Source organism: Coprinopsis cinerea, assembly GCF_000182895.1.
Source record: "Coprinopsis cinerea okayama7#130 chromosome 2 map unlocalized cont3.2, whole genome shotgun sequence".
Lineage (NCBI taxonomy): Eukaryota > Fungi > Basidiomycota > Agaricomycetes > Agaricales > Psathyrellaceae > Coprinopsis > Coprinopsis cinerea.
The window spans coordinates 2,293,183-2,312,072 of NW_003307543.1; the positions used below are offsets into that span (position 1 = coordinate 2,293,183).

Consider the following 18,890-nt stretch of genomic DNA (forward strand, 5'->3'; position numbering starts at 1 on the left):
ACAATGTCCTTGGTATAGAGAAGTCAAGCTCGAACGAACACGACTATGGTGCAATGTACGTCAATCTGTATGGTCCTGGCTCGATGGCTTAGCGCCGACGCTTTCGAGATCCATTATGCCCATGGCTATGACTAGAAGAGGGGGAGCAAGCTCGATGACCATCGTCAGTAGATCTCCCATTAGAGGTATCACCGCCGTTCCCATTATTGTCACGAGGGTGACGATGAGACTCATGAGGGTGTTCGGGTTCGCGGTCACCACGAGGGTGTGACGTCTGGGAGGATCCACCAGCCTCAGGAGATCTAGCAATGGAATGTCTGTCGCCACCTCCTCCATGGCCACCACCGCCTCTATGCGCTCCATGACCCCGGTACGCATTTCTTTGGGCTCCTGGCAGGCCATACCCTGAGCCTCCCTGGTGATGCGGCTGCCCTGTCCGATGATGCGAGCCCGAAGCCGACGGTGGGCCTACAAACATCGCGTTCGACAGAGATAAACTAGCGATCGAACCCATCACAGGAACCTGTCCGTCTCCGTACCCACTGCTCTTAGATTGAGACGGAGGGAAAAGAAACATAGCAGGTCCCTGCATGGGGATATTGATACGCAAGAAATCTTGCGCAGCAACCGCGGACTGCTGACCACGCCCATGGCCATATCGACCATGGCCCCTTGAACTTGCGTTCTTCTTCGAATTCACGCCCCAAGCTTCGGTTGCTTGTCGTTCGAATTCTTGCATGACAGTGGCCCGTGCGTCCCATGGGTTGCGAGGGGCTGGGAACCTAAAACGAGCGACAAAGGATGAGGAAGGGGGTGTTGAGAACTTCCGGTCAGAATCTCAGAGAGAATAAAGCAGGCCAGAAGCAAACGCATTCGCAGATTCCCGATGTAACGGAGATAACAAGTACGACGAGCAAGGGACAAAGAACGAAGGCGTCCCAATTCGAAAAAGCAACAAGTACACACCGTGAACCGATATGGTTAAGCACCAGATGGGCAGCTTTGACCTGCTTGGCAAAGGCACCCGCCATGCCTGGAACCGAATGACCACGCAATAAAACCTTTTGCAGGACCTCTTCAGGATCACGTTTGGATAGTTTGCCCTCCTGATCGGCCGACTCTGGAATGGGAGCGTCCGTGGATTCGTGAACGAGCAATGTCGGAGGCGGATTCAGGCATAATGGAGTCATTTGGGAGGGGTCGTAGGTATCGCCGAGAATCACGATTTTGCGGCCGGGAGGGCCTGTTTCTCTGAACACGAAGCCTATGCATGGATCTAAAAGGATGTTTGGTGAGCCTCAGTCGAGCCTAAAGAGAATTGAGGCGTACCGCGGTGTTGTATAGATCCAGCGTCAACTTCGATATCCTGCACACGGCCACGCGCGGAGACAAAACTCTTCCAAAATCCTTTCTTGTCGGCGCGGATATCGGACCCGCGTACTTCACTAACATGCATAACATTCGGATTTGCAATGTTATGGTCAAAGCCAGACTCGGCAGCGGCGGCGCTCTCGTCTAGTGGCGGTAAATCACAAGGCGTCACAGGATCATCCTTTGTGAGCAGCTCATGAACGGTGTAGCAATCCGCTGTGTATGTTAGTGTCATTTTCATGATTTGCCGCACAAATGTCCGCAGCCCTGCTGGTCCGTAGATTTCCACTTTCGGCTAGCGAGCGGGAAGTAAAGCAAGGTGAAGTGGATGAGCAGCTTTCCTTTAAGCGTGGCGCGAGAAGCGTACTGAAGGTGGATTTGAGGTATAAGAAGGTTTCTTTCCTGCCTCTGGGGGATACAGCACGCAGCGCAGGAATGGAACAATGCCCATGATATGGTCGGCTATGCGTTTCCAAGGTTAAAGACTCCAAATTGGGCCTTGCATGGCGTCTCTGCGTACATACCATGCATGTGGGTGATGAAAATTTTGGTGACTCTGTTCGCCCGGTACTTGAACCCTTCTTGGGGTTGAAATTGAAATTGGCGCAGAGTTCCTTCAGCACAGTCTACGACTAGAAATAGTTGCCATCAGAAACTTTGATGAATAGATAGAATTCGACTTACGCCAAAGCGACAAATCGTCCATAAAGTCGCATAACAGAGATGAGCAGTTTCTGGTTTCTGAGGGACCACCTCCAGAGGCTGTTCCAAGGAACATAAGAGACAGATTTTGCCTAAACATTTTGGAATCAAGGACGTCAAAGGCAGAGAGGGATGGAGTTGATCCATTCTGGGAAGGTGCATTGGCGCGACCACGTGATGATGGGACGGCTGACGGCGGTTGGGTTTAACTTTGGCAGGAATGGCTATTGTCCATTCGTTTTACGTCTCTGCCTACACCTAATTCTGCGCTGCCAGCGCACAGTCAATCCTTTTCAACCCACACGACTACCACTCAAATGAACCATGAATTCCAGATGCCAGACGTCTTCGTCGTCCCCCCAGAGGAAGACGAAGTACCAGGCTGGTGCTGCTTCAATGCAGCACAACCACTCCAGGAACGCGAGGACGCTGTAGAGGATTTGGTCCCAGAGGTTGGCTTCCTGGACGACACAGACGACGATGCCTCAACCCGCAAAGGAACGTCCCCAGAAACGCTCTCAGTCGTCGACTCGTTGATGAGCAGCGACTACAACATTGACCATGCCAACACCGACTCTGATTCAGACTTGGACTACGAATCAGAATACGAAGAAGATAATCAGCAGCATGTCCGTCACCACCACCATGATCATGACCAGCACCACAACCCCCATTCAGCTCGTCGAGATTCACCGAGGACCAATATTGAGGAGTCTGGGAACGATTCCGATGTCATAGAAGTTGTCAAGGTCAGCCGAAGCAAACGCGAGGAACTGGCAGACCTCCAGGTGCTTCCGCCACCTCCTGGCATGAAAAGGTCGACTACCTTCAAAGCCAAAGCTTCCAAAGCATTTCGGTCTCTCAGCGGCGCTTTCCGATCTTCGAAACAATCTTCCAAGCCTCGTGCAGCGGACATCTTTCCTTCTCGTCCGTCATCTAGGTCGAGTTACCACCACCAAGATAACAATGAAGAACCCCAGCCATTGCAACCCGGAGAACCACGTCCTCGCACTCCCGCGGCTCGTGTTTCGCGCCGTTTCTCCCAACTGTTCACCGTCAAATCTCGCAACTCAGCTACATCTGAATCTCATGTAGATGAGATGGGCACACCTTCCCCCTCGGAAACTGCATTTTCCACCAGATCTTCATGCTCCGAAAACCCACCGACTGACTCTGAGTCGCAGAATCCCCTTCCCACCGCCACCTCTACTCGCCGGAATTCAGTGTATCAGGATGCACTGACCGGTGCTCCCCTGGAGCCACGCCGGCCCACCGGTGGGTCTACCAGATCCACAACCCGTCGGTTCTCCGTGGTCAACCTGCAGAAGATCTTCTCTTTCTCATCCGGCCAACCGGATTCAGACCAACATGATCAAACACCAGCCACCGATCCTCCGCAACCACCAGAACCAGACGTGGACTCTGGAAGAACCACTCCAACTCTAAAACGAAAGTCTTCGAGTCTCCCATCAACCTCCTCGGACTCGTCGACTGCTCCTCAAACGCCTACCAGCACCGAGGACATACCACCCGTTATTGCACTTGTGGACGGTGGTCGATCTTCCCTGTTGCACGAGGAAGCACGGAGCCCTCTCGACTTTGAAAGTTTCGGGAAGGGGCTGGGTATTCTTCCTTCGGATAGTAACTCATTGCAGAAACAACCCGTTAGACCAATCTCTCCAGAGACTCCACCGCTGTACCGTCGGTTCTCTTCGAGCAGTTACAGATCATCCATGGAGACGACCGCCACTTCCATTAAGCAACAGCCACCACAGTTGCCACCCCTTCCCGAACCTGTGCGTGCCACGACGCTCCCCGCTATCGTTCCTGGTGATTCTGATACGGAGATGGATGGGAAGGGGGATGTTAGCTTTGAGATGCGACTTGATTCACTGCATTTCGACTCGCTTTCCTTTGACGCTGATCGCTTCATTATCGGTGATGACAGGTGAAGGCATCCTATCTGTCCAATACACTTCGGGGGTCCTCTCGTCCATTTGGCCTCCTTCTCTCAAGGCACCACTCTGCATTCAGTTCTTGTCCAGTTCTCGTCTTGCATCCATAGTCTCATCCCATACATACAAAACATGCACGCAACTCCAGCAGCATCACATTCATTTGTAGCCCTCGCCTCTCTTTTCAGTAGCCATAGATTTCCACTATTTCGCGTCTCTCTCTCTTTATGTCTTGTCGCTTGTCTTTACGATTGTTCATTTATTTATTTCGCTCCGTTTCGAATTCATCACCTGGATGGCTTCTCTCCTTCTCTCTCCGTAGCAGGCTTGTTTATACCTCCTCTCCATGCATACTTTTTTTTCTTCTCTCTGCCTTGCCTCTTGTCTCGTTGTTATGACCATCATCCTTTCTCGATTACGAATTGGCAATTGGTACTTCCCCTTGTCTGTCCTCTCGGGTACCATTCCACGTTATGACCCTTTCTGTAGCCCATTTCAGGCCGCAACCTCTTTTATATCGCTGTCTTGTCCGTCTTATGTGTACAATTATAGTTTTGACTCTGTCGGAAATGGAGGCATCAAAGAACGATTACAATTCATTCGCTGCCCTAGCTACGTCCTGAGGCCTGGGGTTGAGCAAACGGTTCCCTTGAGATATTGAAATTACGCCCAGTGGGACGCTCGACTTAGATTCAGAACCCCGTCTTTCATCGTATCTTGGGGTTGACCCAAAGAGCCTAAACACCGAACCGCATGAGCTCGACATCCTTTACTACATTTCACTGTCACTCACCGGGAACGTCAAAGTCTCCTCCCCATTCTTGTCCACATTCTTCACAGACAACGCCTGATCCACACTCGGCGTCGACAAGAACCTAGCCAACCTCTCCATCTTATCCACATCCACATCATACTTTCTCGCGAGTTTGTCCAAATCCTGTCGTGTCTGTGCAGCTTTGCGTTCGTTGAGGAGGTCATGGAGGGACGATGCGAAGAGACGGTTTTTGGAGGGTTTGAGGGACGATGCTTCTTCCTCTGAAGCCAGTCGAGATTGGAACAGACGGTTTATGTGGGATGCTTGAGGGTCCTGTGCATTGCAGGCGTTGTCACGGAGTGGGTAGTTAGAACGTCGCGTCACGATATGGGACGAACTGGACACCACTCACCATTGTCTGTTTGCTAATTTGACTTCCAGGTCCATGGTCGACCTTCACCGGACCCAGCTTGTGCAAGTTGGCCAGAAAATCGGGATCTCTGGCGTCCTGTTCGATATCTATCGCCACCAGGGTATAAGTAACCCTCGACAGGGCTATGACGTCGGTAGGCTTACCAGGCGTACGGAGTTCGCTAGCGCGGTTGGCTTGCGCTGAGGGAGGCGGAGGTTCGTGTACAGGTGTCCTGGCGCCAGCCCATGTTGGCGAAGGACGCGTAGGCAACTTTCGTGCAGCTTTCGAGGATGCGTTACCCATCAGAGACGACGATGACCAAGGTCCAAACCGCCTGCACACAAGCGGATCAATTCTCGTTTCAAAAACCTTCCCAGCACGCTTCACACCAAAGCTCGTTTCCAAAAGCCATTTTATTGGAGAGATAGAAACAGAAAGAGACATAACACCGTTTGCTAAGAAAAGGACAAAGTATATCTAGGCAATTAGAATGAAGTAGCAAGTGACAACGCATGGAAAAATGGGAAATTCTATAGTTTTTGTAACCTTCATTTACAGCCAGATCCATCTTTGTTATACATGGGGGTAATGTGTCAGTAGTAAGTTTAGCGAAGAGAGATTTCAGACAGAGAGAAAAACAAAAAGGAACTTGAAATGAAACAGAAACGGGATATCGAGTAAACGAGATGGGGGTAAGATCCAGGCCGATTCCAGCATCAACCAAGAAATACACCTCGGTTTGGGTGAACGCAAATTCGATGGAGAAAGTGTGTCGAAGAAGGAAGACGATGGCCAGAGACATAGGAACACAACATTGGGATGTGAGATAGGAGGGTATAAGCGAACGAACTAAAGACGGGTCCAGGGGCCACAAGTAATCCAAGCGTACACAAGACAAGTTTTGTTGAACAAAAAATCACAGGGGAACCGACAAACAGAAAGGAGTGTGTGCGAGCAAACCTGGGGTGAGAGATGATATATAGCATGAATAAAGAATGTTCATGAAATGTCGTGACGAGGTGTAGGTCAGATCAGACGGTCGAGTCTTGTTTTACGCATGGTAGTTGCCCATGTTGGGAGGAGGGGGAGTTTGCGTGTACGCCGGGTACATGTATTGTTGGTGATACATGTGGGGTGGTACACCCTGTTGCTGAGGAGGCATGCCACCGTAGGCGGGCTGCGGTGGGCCCATGGGCATCAAGTTGGCTCCCTGTCCAATGGTCGGGGATTGGGTACCGTAGTTGGGGTTAACGGGGCCGGGGGCGCCAGGAGGAAGGTTGCGGCGCATACCCACTTGACGGGGGCTGCCGGTCTGTTGAGCGCCGAAGGGACTGAAAGGATCACCCTGCGAGTAGTTGTTGTTAATCATCGTGTTCATGGGAGGGGCAGCGCGGCGAGGGGGAGGAGGGGCAGGGGCGTTGTAGTGAGGTTCCACATGAGGAGCTGGTTGAGGAGGTCCAGCCTGGGGATTTTGTCCACCCATCTGAAGCGCTGCCATCATCGAAGCAAGACCTTGGTCATTGCTTGGGTATCCTTGGGGCAAACCAGGAACCCCGTAGTTCTGGTTGGTCTTGCCTGGTTTGCCAGTGGGAGGGAGGTTTCCAGCGTACGAGGGTTGATAGTTGGGCACGGGAAGCCCGACCTCTTCGATCAGTCGTCGATAGGCTTGAGTGGCGATAACCTTCAATTCGATCAAAACACGCTTCGTGGCTTCGATGTATTGCTGCTTGTCAGCAGGGTCGATGAAGGGGCTAGTAAGGATCTTGTGAACAACTGCAACCCCATTCACTTGATCACCCAAAACGTCCGTCAGAACATGATCACCGGGAGATGAGAACAGTGCCTCCACAATTTGACGCGAGGCCTCGGGTTCAATCTTCTGGTTGACGATCCTGAGCACGGTGAGGGACGCCAACTTGTGGGTGCAGAGGTGGGAAAGGTGAGGGGTGAAGCGGGGTGCAAGCAAGTTGTATCGAGACGGGAAGCCGGAGGTGTCAAGGAGCCACGTCAACAAAAGAGCGCCGTTGGGGTTGGTGGCCAGAGGGATGGAATTGAGAATGATCGCGGTCGCAATTCGCCTTTGTTGGTTGACGGTGATATGAGGGCTCTCCAAGCAGGCTCTCATGCTTCGAGCTCCGAATCGTCCCTGCGCAACCTCCCACATCCGGTCAACGATAGCGTCAAAGATGAAATCGTTGTTGGGGGATCCAAAGCGCAAGCAGCATCTAATGAGGTGGTTAAGTGATGTCTGGTTGAAAAGGGCGCCCGAGACTTACTGAACGACATAGTTGCCGAACTGGTCCAGCAAGAGAGGCGGGGCGTAAGCCCTAAGGTTCTGGGCAATGAGGGCGATTTCCTCAGGTCGAGTAGCACAGTCAATGATCTTCTGAGCAGCCCAGGTACCATTCTTATGGATACCGATCATAGCCAAGCTGGGGCAGATGCGCTCGAGCATCGCCAGACGAGGTTCTTGAGAGCACTTCTCAAACAACTTCTGAACGACCTGAACAAAAGGGTCAGAACGTGCTCGCCCACAAGACAATAGGGAATTTGCTTACTGTATTTCCAAGCCAGTCAGATGCTAGGTCGACAATCTCTCCATCCAAGAAATCTCCAGCGACTTGGTCGACTTCTTCGGTGCTCATGGTACCAGAATCCAATCGCTTCCTGAGCTCTCGAAGTTTCGAGGCATCCCAACGTCTGTTGTGCTGCCTCTCCGAGACAAGAGGGATCGTGGTGTAGTACATGGTAGGAGGACGGAATTCTGAGCAAGGGTGGTTAGTTATAGGTTGAGCGCAGCAACGATAGCCCCATACCTGCGAGGGCTTGAATCTCGGGCTCAGCATCCGCCGCACCACCACTCAACTCGCGCATAATCATCTGTTGCTCGGTAACAGAAGGAGAGGACGAATAGCCATTGCCGTGCATCCCATTTCCAATCATGCTCAACAACAAGTTCGAGCGGTAGTTCTCGACGGCACCACCGAGAACCTGCTGGTCAGAGGGGATGGTGGAAGCACCCTTGATGCTCCGAAGAGCATGGATGGTAGCACCAACGCTGAGATCACCAACACCTTGAACAGCAACGTTCGAGGCATCCTCGGTGGTGGCACCATCAGCATTGTTCTTGGTTGGGACCTTCGCGAAGCCAATACGGATAGCACCAACATCACTACCAAGGACGTCACGTCCATTGAGCGCCTTGCGAGCACGAACGGCATCATCAAGTCGTTCAAAGTTGATGAAGCCGCAGTTCTTGTGGGTGAGGACGCGAGCGGATTCGATGGGTCCATAGGGGCTGAAGACGCTGAGGATGGTGGCAGGGGTAGTGGTGGAAGGAATAGAACCAATCCATAGAGCTCTTGTGGGAGTAGACTGCAATTGCGCATCCATACTGTTCGCTCCAGCTGCAGTGTTGGCTTTGGCAGCGGTGTTGGGTGAGGTGGGCCCAGGGCTCGCGTTGCTACCCTTGGCAGGCGCAACCGGCGCACTATCCGCCTTTCCAAATCCAATACGAACAGTTTGTCCATTGGGCATACCGATGTTTCCTCCCAATCGATTCAGAACATCCTCCTTGGCACGAATGGCATCGGCCTGATCGACAAAGTTGACGAAACCACATTCCTACACATTTCAACGTCAGTTTGAAGGTTCATGACAATGTCAAGATGACACACCTTTTCCGGCAGCAAGCGCAAGCTCTCGATGGCTCCATAAGGTGCGAAGATGTGGATGAGCTGTTCACTGGTGACAGAACTGTCGAGGTTGCCAATCCAAAGTGAACGCGTGGGAGTCTGCGCTTGATTGTTCTGGTTCTCAGTCTTGGGTGAGAGAGAACGGTTTTGCTGAGCAGAGGGAGCCAAGAGGTAGGCAGATGCACCTCGGCCGATGGTAAGATTGGTGTCCCCGTTGTAGTGGACACCGGGGGAACTCCTGGTCGGCTGCATCTTCTCCGCCTTTAAAATACCAGAATTGTTTCCTACATTATTGTGGGGCGCCAAATTAGAAGTCGAATGCTGTAATTCGTTGAGGTACGAGGGTGCATCAGTCGTCGTGACACGTCGCTGCAAAGAGCGCATGGGGTCGTCAAGGATGCCAACGGAGATAGCCCGAGGTCTAGTCGGGGCCAAGTGGTCGGAGGTTTTGAAGCTTTTGGTGAGATAATCGCTCGTTCCATAGGCATCCTGGGTTGAAAGATCGTATCCTCCCAAGCCTTGACGATTGTACTCATCGTAGCTATCGAAGTACTCTTCATCTTCTTCCGCGGCGGGAGTGGAAAGAAGAGATCCGGGGGGAACAACTCCGGTGGGGCGGGTACGGTAGGTGGAAACTGTGCTGGCTCTGGTCCTATTGGGGTTCGTCAAGTTGCTGGCGATGGCTGCTTGAGCTTGGTTGCGCAGCTCAGAGATGGTGGCAGCGGGGGGAGGCCTATTGTGCGGATCATCGAGACCGAGGTAGTCGAGGGTGTGAACACTAAAGTCCTCTGCTCCCGCGTCGACGGAATTGACGGAACGCAATTCATCAAGGACAGAATATCCATTGCCGTTCGCGTTGCTGGCTGATGACAGCCACGAGGACGAGAAGATCGAAGGGCCAAAGGCATTCGACAATCCTGCTGATGGCAACGTGAGGGAGCCCGACCTGAGGCGACTGTTGCGCTCAGTCACCGCAGTCGACGCGACGGTGGATGCCACGGAGGTGGCATGGCGCAACGTGGGACGGGTAGAAGCAGCTCCAAGGCTGGGAGCAGCCACGGAGACATGTCGTTCGGCAAGTGAGCCCGTGGAGTTGGAGGGGGTGGTCGAGCCAGGCGTAACAGAGCTGCCCAACGTGTTCGAGGTCGCGGCAAAGCGTTGGGCGGCGAGATGAACATTAGAAGGTAAGGTCCCTGCCCTTGGCCTCCTAAACCCAGGTGGGTAATTAGTAGGTGGTAGCGTGGAAGCATCTCCGGTGTTTGTCGTCACAGAGGTTTGGGGGGACTCGTTAGGAGGAGAGCCCCCTGAAGCTAGAGCACGCAAGGCAGGAGGCCTGTATCGCGCTCCCAACTGGGTTTCTGCCTGCTGAAGTTCGCGGGCTCTGCTCGGAGTTTTACGAAACGGACAATGATGGGTTCTGATGAGAAAAACATGGCGACGCAGCATGGACGAATCGCTCACCTCTTTGCATATGCCGCCGACGGTGCGGGAGGGGGCGTCTTTCCACTTGGAGAGACCCTCGAGTAGGAGCTATTGTTGTCGTTTGCCGAAAGAGACATTATAGAGGGTACGATTACAGATTAGAGTGGACGCTGGTGGCCGGTGTCGTTGTGCTGCTAGTTTTTACGTTCTTTTTTTCGTTGGCGGGGTAGAATACGTGGTCGTCGCGGATGGCGATGTCTGAGCGTATATTTTGCTGGAGTATTAGGTGACCTGAAACGAAAGCGACAAAAAGGAGAGCAGAAGACGCTTGAGAAGGAAACCGGGTGTTGACGTCGATTTCCAATGAATTCGTCCCTCCCTCCTGGGCAAAGAAACCTATATCGTGGAAAGCAAAGTATTAGGAAAAGGTTTTAAAAGGGGTCGAGGGAGAGCGAAAGGCCACGGTATTATAGGGTAAGACTGAGAAGATACGATAGTCGTTGGTAAAAGAAACGCAACCAAGTCCGCGATCTGTCAAAAACTCTGGCCAGCGATAGGATCGTTTTCAATTCCCACGGTCAGCCATTTCCACCCTGTCCCACATCCGATAATCGTCCAAACCTAATAACATTATCACCAATAAAACCGTATTACGAGCTGTATAATCACATCCGGTGATGGTCTACTAGAAGAACAGAGGGGAGGGTCGAAAGAAGTAAAGAGAAAAATTCGTACAAATTACCGTCACCGGTTCAATACTAACTATTTGTCGTACAATGGTCGTTACGAAGGGAGAACGTAGCGTAGGTAAGAAATACACAAGTGACAACACAGCAAAAAAAATGTTCAAGAGAGGGAATTCCTTGAACCACGTCGACGGCTACGTGTGTTCACACTGGCTGGGGTAGAAGTCGAAGGTGAACTCGGATTATGATGGGCCGCAATCTCGGCCACCCGTTTGGAACGTCGCAATGGCGCAGGCCGATTTGGTCGTGACGAACTACCTTTCCGCTTCCTCTGCGGCACAACAGTAGTGGACGAATCTTCATTAGCACTAACACCTGTCGAAGTTTCCTTGGTTCCTTCTTTGACGATGGAACCGACATCCAGATCGGAGGAGGCAGGTGGAAGGGCAGTCTCCATCTCATCGGAGCTCGATGGAGATGGCTTCAGACTCTGCGGTGGCGCCGGCAAAGTAGGAGAAGACGGTCCCGCCCCTTCCTTCATCAAGTCATCTTCCCCAGATACTTCCGGGGAAGACGAGAGTGAAGTCAAGGATGAGGAATCTGAATCGCCTGCCTCAAGAGTCGTACACTCCTGTTCGTCGACCTGCATATCACTCTCGCCTCTTGATCCTCGTGGCTCAGCGTTAGGGCCAGGCGTGGCGCTTCCAGGTGCCGAGGACCCAGAGTCTACGTCTCTGTCCCAATCTGGAACGACACAGAGTTCAAAAATCTCTTGCTCGGCTGCATTGAGCGGTGGTTCAATCATCGCAGCATGGTGCTTTTCAGAGATCGAGAGGGAGGCGGAGAGAGTATATGCATTGGACGTGGGCGAAGGTGTCGTGATTTGCTGGAGCTGAAGTTGCGGCGGATTCCTGGCCAACACTTCGTTGGGAGTGAGGGGTACCGGTGGGTGTTGTGTGAACTGTTGAAGCGTGCTTCCAAAGTGCCTGCCAAACTGATTGAGCGACCGCGTCGGCACATTGCTCTTGACAAAGTCCTGCAATGCACTCGGGAACCGCTCATACAGTTGGTCCGATAGGAAGATATCAAATTCACTGCCCTCTGCTGGATGGTCTCTGAGGTAGGCCTGGGCAGCGGAAAGAGGGACCCAGATTCCGGAAACGGTGGGGGATCCCTTAATAGGAGTGGCGTTGGGGATGGTCGTAATAACGGGGAACGGTGATTTGTTGTAGGCCGCAATGGGGGAAAGGTTAACAAAGTCCGTGTCTATGCGCCGGAGGAAATGGAAGCTGCCGAGAACCATCTGATATACAGAAATATCTAGAAAAAATGATATCAGCCTACACAAGTTCAATAGGGAAATAACAATGGAAGAACTCACCCTCGATCTGAGTTGCGGTGATGGGTGGGGAACAAGGTTGGCAAGTGTGGACAACGACCGCGTCAGAGCCTGAGGGAGGGGTGACGGGACTAAGGACGAGAGACGATGGTGATACTGCTGCAGAAAGGGTATTCATGGACTGGATAAGCGAAGCAATAGAAGGGGGCAGGCTTGAAGAGGAAGGCAGGAGTGGTGATTCAGCGGATTCTCCGGAAATGGTATTACTCCGAGCGTTGAGAGAAGGTGGCGGTGGAACGGACAATGAGGCCGGTGTATCATTAGAACTTGGTGTGGAGAAAACGGGGACTGTCTTGGACCTCAGCCGCACTGTGTTACTGCGTGAGGGTGAGTCCTGCACATCATCGTGAGATATCGACTGTGACCCCGTGAATTCTGGGGTTAGCCTCGAAGAAGTTGATGGTGAAGAAAGAGAGGGGGTGGAGAAGGCAGAATCTGACGGGAAGAGTGAATCAAAGCTGAGGTCCTCCTGCTTTATGCGAGCGGTGGGCTCAGAATCCCAGTCCCATAAATCAAGAGGCTCCGACTTGAGTGCCAGAGGCCCTGCTTCCACCCGCACCACGTTCGGCTCGGTCAGTCCTGCATCAAGGTCATCCCAGGCGTCGAGCATGCTTTGAAGGTCGCGAGGTTCCTCTTTGACGGTAATGGATGTTGACGGTAGCGGTGGTGCTGAAGGTGATCTCGGGCCTGGACTCTCGAACTGAGTTTCGCCTTCGCTCTCAGATTCGCTGCTAAAGTCTTCAGGGAAATCGTCTGTCCGTGTCATGGTGATATGGAAGTCGTCTACTTCATCCTCAGAATCCGGTGGTGGTGAGCCCGAGCTGAAGGCGAGGGACGGGGATCGACGGAAGGGGTCGTGATAATGGTTGTGCAGAGGAAATTGCGGGTATGCACCCTCGTATGAAGGTGTATAGCAGGGAATGGATATAGAGCGCCGTGGATAAGGGGGTAGCCTCCACTCTTCCTCTTCTTCCTTCTTGCTCTCGGGGGCCTCTGACTCCCGGTCTGAATTATCCACCTCCATCGGTTCTTCCTCGTCAGACGAGTCGTCATCTGAGCTGACCTGTGACCTCTCGGGCTGTGGTCGGGGAGTGAAAGCACCATTGAGTTTGATTCGCAGCGTCAGCCTCTTCTGCGGGCGCTTGTCTTCACCCTTTTCGGACTCTGAGTCAGAGGCAAGACCCGATGCCACACAGCTCCTGAGTGGGCGTTTGCGTTTCTGGCCAGCCGAGATCGAGTCGAAATGCTTGGAGCGTCTTCGCTTGTGCTCCTTTTCGGGATCCTCTTCCGTAAGGACGTCGTAATCACAAAGACGGATTCCTGCGCGGGCAAAGGGGCATGCGGCACCGGTGGCACGGCTGAGATACCATACGGTGGTGTTCTTCCTAAAGTTTGTCTTTCTGTTCGGACAGAGTTTCTTTGGGTTTCCACCTTGCAGGGAGTAGAGGGCGGGGATGAGGTCGTCGTCTGCGTCTGTGCCGGACATGTTGTGTGAAAGAAGCAGGGGTTGATCGTGATCAGCTTCGCAGCGCTCATTATGCATGCGCAAGTAAGTTGTAATAGCCTGAGTTGCGGCTGAAGAACTAAGTGCCCGAGTAGTGAATTAGCTTCTGCTTCTTCTGATGAAAGGAAAGTGTATGTACGCACTTCTGACAACCCAGGCCATTGTTCACAGCGAGATCAGCCAGGTCCTTGACAGTCGTGGCGCGGTTGTCCTGAGATATGATCGGAGTCAGTAGCGAGAAAAAGGGCAGCAGGGGGGTGAAGACATACGACTGAGAGCAACGAACGCGCTAGAGCGTGAAAGACCTTTGAGCCTGCATCGTCCTTGTGGAGAATAACGTGTGGTGGAGGAAATTCTGGGATTTGGTCCTGAGGTTTTGGGACGATTGAGTGGGACTGGCGCGTCTGCGAGGGCACGAGTGGCTGGTTGTTGCTGTCGTCGTCGGCTATGTGCTTGGATTTAGACTTTGGTTGATTGGGTGTGCGGAGGACGAGAGAGGGCTTTGGGATTGTGATTGTGTTGTTTCGTTGCAGACGGGGAGTGGGGATGGCCGCATCCATTCGTCGACCAGCGAGATTGTTGAGGATGGATTTGAGGGAAGAGAAGAATGGACCAAGGCATTACGCAGGGCAACAGTCAAAACACTCCGTCGCTTTTTGCCAGGGCCTTCCCACAGCCAGCGATCGAGATCCCACGTCACATGGCCTTCCTTTTCCTTTCCAGGCCCTTCGCCTGATCTCACACACACAAATGGGGTTAATCGCCCTCGTTTATTTTCGACATATGCACGGAGCAATCAGACTGAAATGGAGGTCCATGCATCCTCTCTCCGCAGCTTTGTCTCGCACCGAGTCATAGGCGGGAATATTGTAATAACGATAGCCAACTAATATACACACTTCGTGTACACTCAAACAAGTGGATAGGTAACTAGAGCAGACCGAAAGCAAGATGAGATAACAGAAGGAAACCCAGAGAACCCTAAATCTAAAAAGTACAAGTACAACAGCAGTCAAGCGTCCGTATCATCACCACCCTTTAATCAAGCCGTGGTCGCCTATTTCCGGAGGACGCAGCAAAAAAATGTCGTCAGCAAAATGGGTGTGTTACGGAATCATGGTGACCCTTACCTTCTTCGCCTTTGATGTGGGCTTGGAGGCCGGCTTCGAGGCCGGCTTGGATGCAGGCTTTGATCGTGGTTTGGCAGCAGATGCTGGGGCCTGTAATGGGTTTCGCCGCGACTCAATCAACCTCTTATCGCGTCTTATCAAACAAAAACACGCACCTTCTTCGACGCGGGCTTGGTCTTCGATGCAGGGGCAGCCTTGGTGGCAGCGGTCTTCTTTGCGGGGGCTTTCTTTGTGGCAGCAGCAGCTTTGGCCTTTGCGGCAGGGGTGGTGCCAGTCACAGCCTAAAAACGATCCTCGTCAGCAAGCGCTCGTCGGATAACCGAAAACATATGGTTGATTACCTTCTTTGCCTTGGGAGCAGTAGTGGTCTTCTTCGTCGGGGTGGCTTTAGCCTTACCAGCGAGGGTCTTCTTAGCAGCAGCGGGTGCCTTCTTAGTTGTCGTCGAGGTCTTGGGCTTGGCGGTCGTTGATGCTTTGGGCTTTGAAACGGGAGCAGCCTTCTTGGCCGTGGCCGGTTTGGAGGTCTTGGGCTTGGACTCGGAGGCAGGCTTCGAGTTCTGAGCACTCAATGTCAAACACACTCGAGGCTAGAGGTCAGGGTAAAAACATACCTCTTTCGAAGCAGATGACTTGGCCTTGGGAGCGAGCTTGACCTTGCCCGAAGGTCCCTTGGGGAGGACGAAGATGCCACCCTCAACCCCGGAGGAAATGGCGCGGTTCAACTGATAGAGGTTGGCATTGTTGGCCTCGAGCCCGTACTTCTCCTCAGCGTACTACAACCAAACGATAAGCAAATGTCGCCTAACGAACATGACAATCGACAAACCTTTTTAATGGTGGCACGCGAGACACCAGAACGAGACTCTTCCTTGTTCTGGACGATGCATTCCTACAGATCTAGGGTCAGACAATGTGGCCACAGTGAAAAATGTACGAACGCACGGTGATAATTTCCTTCCACGAAGGACGGCCAGTGGTAGATTTGGGTTTAGCAGCCGCTTTGGCCTTGGGAGGAGCAGCCTTCTTGGAGGCAGGCTTTTTCGAAGTCGAAGCTTTGGCAGGCTTGCTGGTCGAAGCAGGCGCAGCAGAGGGGGCAGGAGCCTCCGCAGCAGCTGGGGAAGGCGAGACAGGAGCAGGTTCAGCTACAGTAGACATGGCTGAGGTACACTGATATGTGTGGCTTAGCGTGTGAGGGCGAGCGGACGAGCGGGAAAATTGAAAAAGTTGGGAGGGGGGGTCTCGCTCTATATAAAGCGCCCGCTGTTTGTTGATTCGACCGACGCGTCCAAGATGGCTGTGCTGAATTTCCACACGCGTCATTCACGTGACACGCGTCTTTTGTATGCGCGTTGCCCCGTTCAACTTGCAAGTTCCTCAGGCTGTTCTCCTTTATTCTCCTGGCGCCCCACTCCCAGGTTGGATTCGAAAGCAATTATATTTCTACAGCACAGCAAGAAGGACAATACTCGGGTAGTAATTAGTCAATCATCTCGACAAACGATCCATTAGTTTGCACTTTGGCACGAACCCCCAGCCCTGTCCAGCCATCATCATCTCCAGAAGGGACCTCGACGTATCCCTCCACATTGACCAACTTTGCCACCGGTGGTCCACGTACGTACATCACTCCAACAGGATCACCGCCCGACTCCACTTTCTCGTCATCCACTCCCACCAACTTGACTTCGACATTCACTCCAGGAGGACCGGTATGGGCGGGAAGGGGCTTCTGAGAGGAAGTTCCGGTCAAACTGAAATCTTGCAAATCGAACGCATGCGAAGCGAGAACAGGGGCTGCGACTAGTGGATGCGAGAGGGTGTTGATCACGGGCACCGAAAACGCGATGCGTGCTGGCGTCATAAGGTCGGCATCGACAGGCCCTATGAAAGTGAAACTAATCAGCACAAGACAGACTAAATAGCTTGTTTTAGAGCTACGCACCGCCACTAACAATCACAGCTCGCGTTGTGGCTGAGATCTTGCCCAGAACCCTGTTGCGAGCGCTGTCGAACAACATGCGATCCCAGAGACTGTCCCGTGTCAAAAAGCCATCCGTGATTCCGGCCAGTTTGTGTCTCCATCCAAAGCGGTAAAGCAATGAAGCTTTACGAGCATGCTGGAGGATTTCGTCTGTCGTCGATCTGAGGTGTTCTGGCTTCAGGAATAGGACTGTTGGGAATGGGATCGGGTAACCCATGACTCGGGTCAAATCTCGGTAGTCCGCCGAGCCTGATAAAATATGAGCTACGAAACGTATGAAAACTGGGAATTGCATACCAGACGGATGGTCATCTTCGCCTTCGTATATTATCGAAGAAGGCAACGTCGCAAAACCGGTGCCCTCGTACAGCGCTGTGTATGCGACAGCTCGTCCAAATGCGGTACTGAGAGAATGAGCCGAAGCGATGGTATCCAACGTCGAAAACGTGTGGGAGGCTGGGAGTAAAGCGTGAATGGCAGCAACTCCGGCGGTGAAGTTCTCGTGTGTCAATTGCGCTCCTTGGATCATTCCGTTTTTACCTTCATACAACGAGATTGTGAAAACGTCACTCGGCTCTAGGTAGAATGGTAAGGATCGCGACGTTTTCAGGACACAAGGTATCCAACTCACTCGGGACCGGGCTCAAGATTTTCTCGACACGTACACCTTCACGTTCCACGTCTTCGAATGGGAGCAGTTTAATGTTGCTAGCAACTCCAGCCCTGACTTCTCGTGGAAGTTCGTCGACGACGACAATGGTATATTCGTTCTGACGTTCATCAGAGTCGTAGATGAGTTCCAGGATGCCTGGAAGCATGGCGGCGTGGGTGACAATAGCAGATGGTCGGTGTGAATCCAGGACCGAGGACAGCAGTTTGGCTGAACTGAGGGTATACGATACGATTCCATGGGAGGCCAGTGCGAGGTCGGTAAGGAGGAATTCTGAGAAAACATTTGGTATTGAGTATGAGTCGTAGGTTCGATGAAAAACTTACCAAAACCGTCATTTAGAAGGAGGAGAACAGTAGATTGATTCGGCTTCAAACCAGCCAGGCGTATCAGGCCCGTGCCAAGGGCTGCAGCACGGTCTTGCAGTGTACGGTTCGTGAGCTACATGAGCGCCTTAGAACAGAACCTTTGGTAACCACACGAGCTTTGCATACCTTGGTACCCCAAAGCGTCCTCGGTCCCTCAGTTTCCGCTCGCACCAAATCCAAAAGAATGTGTACATCCTTCCCAGGACGGATTGGGAACTATAGCGCCAGTAATGTCAGTAATTGGATACCACCAGCAACGAAGAGCCGCCCACCCTTCCCATCAAGCCAGTTCCATAGTTCCTATACACCGCACTTTCTCCAGGATTGCGTGCACGCCCGACGTCGCTCTGGCGCCCAAGGAGGATAGGGTGCACAAGCGGTTGAGGTTTGTATAGGTTGTTGACCAGGAAGACCGTGGCAGCGATCAGACCGAGCAGAATTGTCAGATCATCTGTTACCAGATAGTCTGCTACCGTTTGCGACATGGTTGAGAACTCGAGCCGCCTTCCAGTGACGAGTCGAGGGACGGGTAAGTTGCAAGTCGTATGTGTTTGGACTTGACCATCATCACGTTTGGCATCGCGTCACGGTGCTGACGTTGTTACGGGAGATGCCGACGGTCTGCTTGACACGGTCCGGTCACAGTCCGGTCATGAACAATCTTTCTCAATTGCCCCTACGTTCTGGTCATCGTAGTCAACAGCATCGACGCGTTTTTATCTGATTTGAGCATTGATTTACACTCTACACCATGTACAGCAGCGGACGGCACCAAATTCGACACGTCCAGATCCATTTTTACAGGCCTAAACCTTAACTTGGGGGTCTCTTTCTCGACGTC

At 52.5% G+C, this 18,890-nt stretch overlaps 7 protein-coding genes across 7 annotated transcripts; 1 reads left to right on the plus strand and 6 right to left on the minus strand.

The window, feature by feature from the left end:
- Positions 1 to 60: 60 nt before the first annotated feature.
- Positions 61 to 2,173, minus strand: CC1G_03806 (hypothetical protein; the record flags this gene model as incomplete). Its single annotated transcript, XM_001833537.1, has 7 exons — positions 61 to 468; positions 524 to 782; positions 967 to 1,276; positions 1,330 to 1,666; positions 1,739 to 1,833; positions 1,896 to 2,003; positions 2,056 to 2,173. 7 exons carry the CDS (start codon positions 2,171 to 2,173, stop codon positions 61 to 63), a joined length of 1,635 nt encoding a protein of 544 aa, XP_001833589.1.
- Positions 2,174 to 2,330: 157 nt separating this feature from the next.
- On the plus strand, positions 2,331 to 4,025 carry CC1G_03807 (hypothetical protein; the record flags this gene model as incomplete). Its single annotated transcript, XM_001833538.2, has 1 exon — positions 2,331 to 4,025. The coding sequence occupies exon 1, from the start codon at positions 2,391 to 2,393 to the stop codon at positions 4,023 to 4,025; it is 1,635 nt and encodes a 544-aa protein (XP_001833590.2). The 5' UTR covers positions 2,331 to 2,390.
- A 710-nt stretch (positions 4,026 to 4,735) lies between these two features.
- On the minus strand, positions 4,736 to 5,606 carry CC1G_03808 (hypothetical protein; the record flags this gene model as incomplete). The annotated part of the gene is made up of 5 exons (XM_001833539.2): positions 4,736 to 4,765; positions 4,822 to 5,115; positions 5,195 to 5,301; positions 5,359 to 5,528; positions 5,584 to 5,606. The coding sequence occupies 5 exons, from the start codon at positions 5,604 to 5,606 to the stop codon at positions 4,736 to 4,738; spliced, it is 624 nt and encodes a 207-aa protein (XP_001833591.2).
- Positions 5,607 to 6,245: 639 nt separating this feature from the next.
- On the minus strand, positions 6,246 to 10,448 carry CC1G_13963 (pumilio/RRM domain-containing protein; the record flags this gene model as incomplete). Its single annotated transcript, XM_002911877.1, has 6 exons — positions 6,246 to 7,419; positions 7,471 to 7,697; positions 7,753 to 7,958; positions 8,011 to 8,818; positions 8,872 to 10,273; positions 10,351 to 10,448. The coding sequence occupies 6 exons, from the start codon at positions 10,446 to 10,448 to the stop codon at positions 6,246 to 6,248; spliced, it is 3,915 nt and encodes a 1,304-aa protein (XP_002911923.1).
- Positions 10,449 to 11,157: 709 nt separating this feature from the next.
- Positions 11,158 to 14,460, minus strand: CC1G_13964 (hypothetical protein; the record flags this gene model as incomplete). The annotated part of the gene is made up of 4 exons (XM_002911878.1): positions 11,158 to 12,317; positions 12,379 to 13,979; positions 14,044 to 14,111; positions 14,170 to 14,460. 4 exons carry the CDS (start codon positions 14,458 to 14,460, stop codon positions 11,158 to 11,160), a joined length of 3,120 nt encoding a protein of 1,039 aa, XP_002911924.1.
- Positions 14,461 to 14,942: 482 nt separating this feature from the next.
- On the minus strand, positions 14,943 to 16,185 carry CC1G_03810 (hypothetical protein; the record flags this gene model as incomplete). Its single annotated transcript, XM_001833541.2, has 7 exons — positions 14,943 to 14,957; positions 15,031 to 15,120; positions 15,186 to 15,311; positions 15,372 to 15,587; positions 15,642 to 15,803; positions 15,857 to 15,919; positions 15,973 to 16,185. The coding sequence occupies 7 exons, from the start codon at positions 16,183 to 16,185 to the stop codon at positions 14,943 to 14,945; spliced, it is 885 nt and encodes a 294-aa protein (XP_001833593.2).
- A 322-nt stretch (positions 16,186 to 16,507) lies between these two features.
- CC1G_03811 (acetyl-CoA synthetase) lies at positions 16,508 to 18,534 on the minus strand (the record flags this gene model as incomplete). Its single annotated transcript, XM_001833542.1, has 7 exons — positions 16,508 to 16,911; positions 16,973 to 17,260; positions 17,309 to 17,587; positions 17,643 to 17,954; positions 18,008 to 18,122; positions 18,176 to 18,265; positions 18,322 to 18,534. 7 exons carry the CDS (start codon positions 18,532 to 18,534, stop codon positions 16,508 to 16,510), a joined length of 1,701 nt encoding a protein of 566 aa, XP_001833594.1.
- Between the last annotated feature and the right edge of the window lie 356 nt (positions 18,535 to 18,890).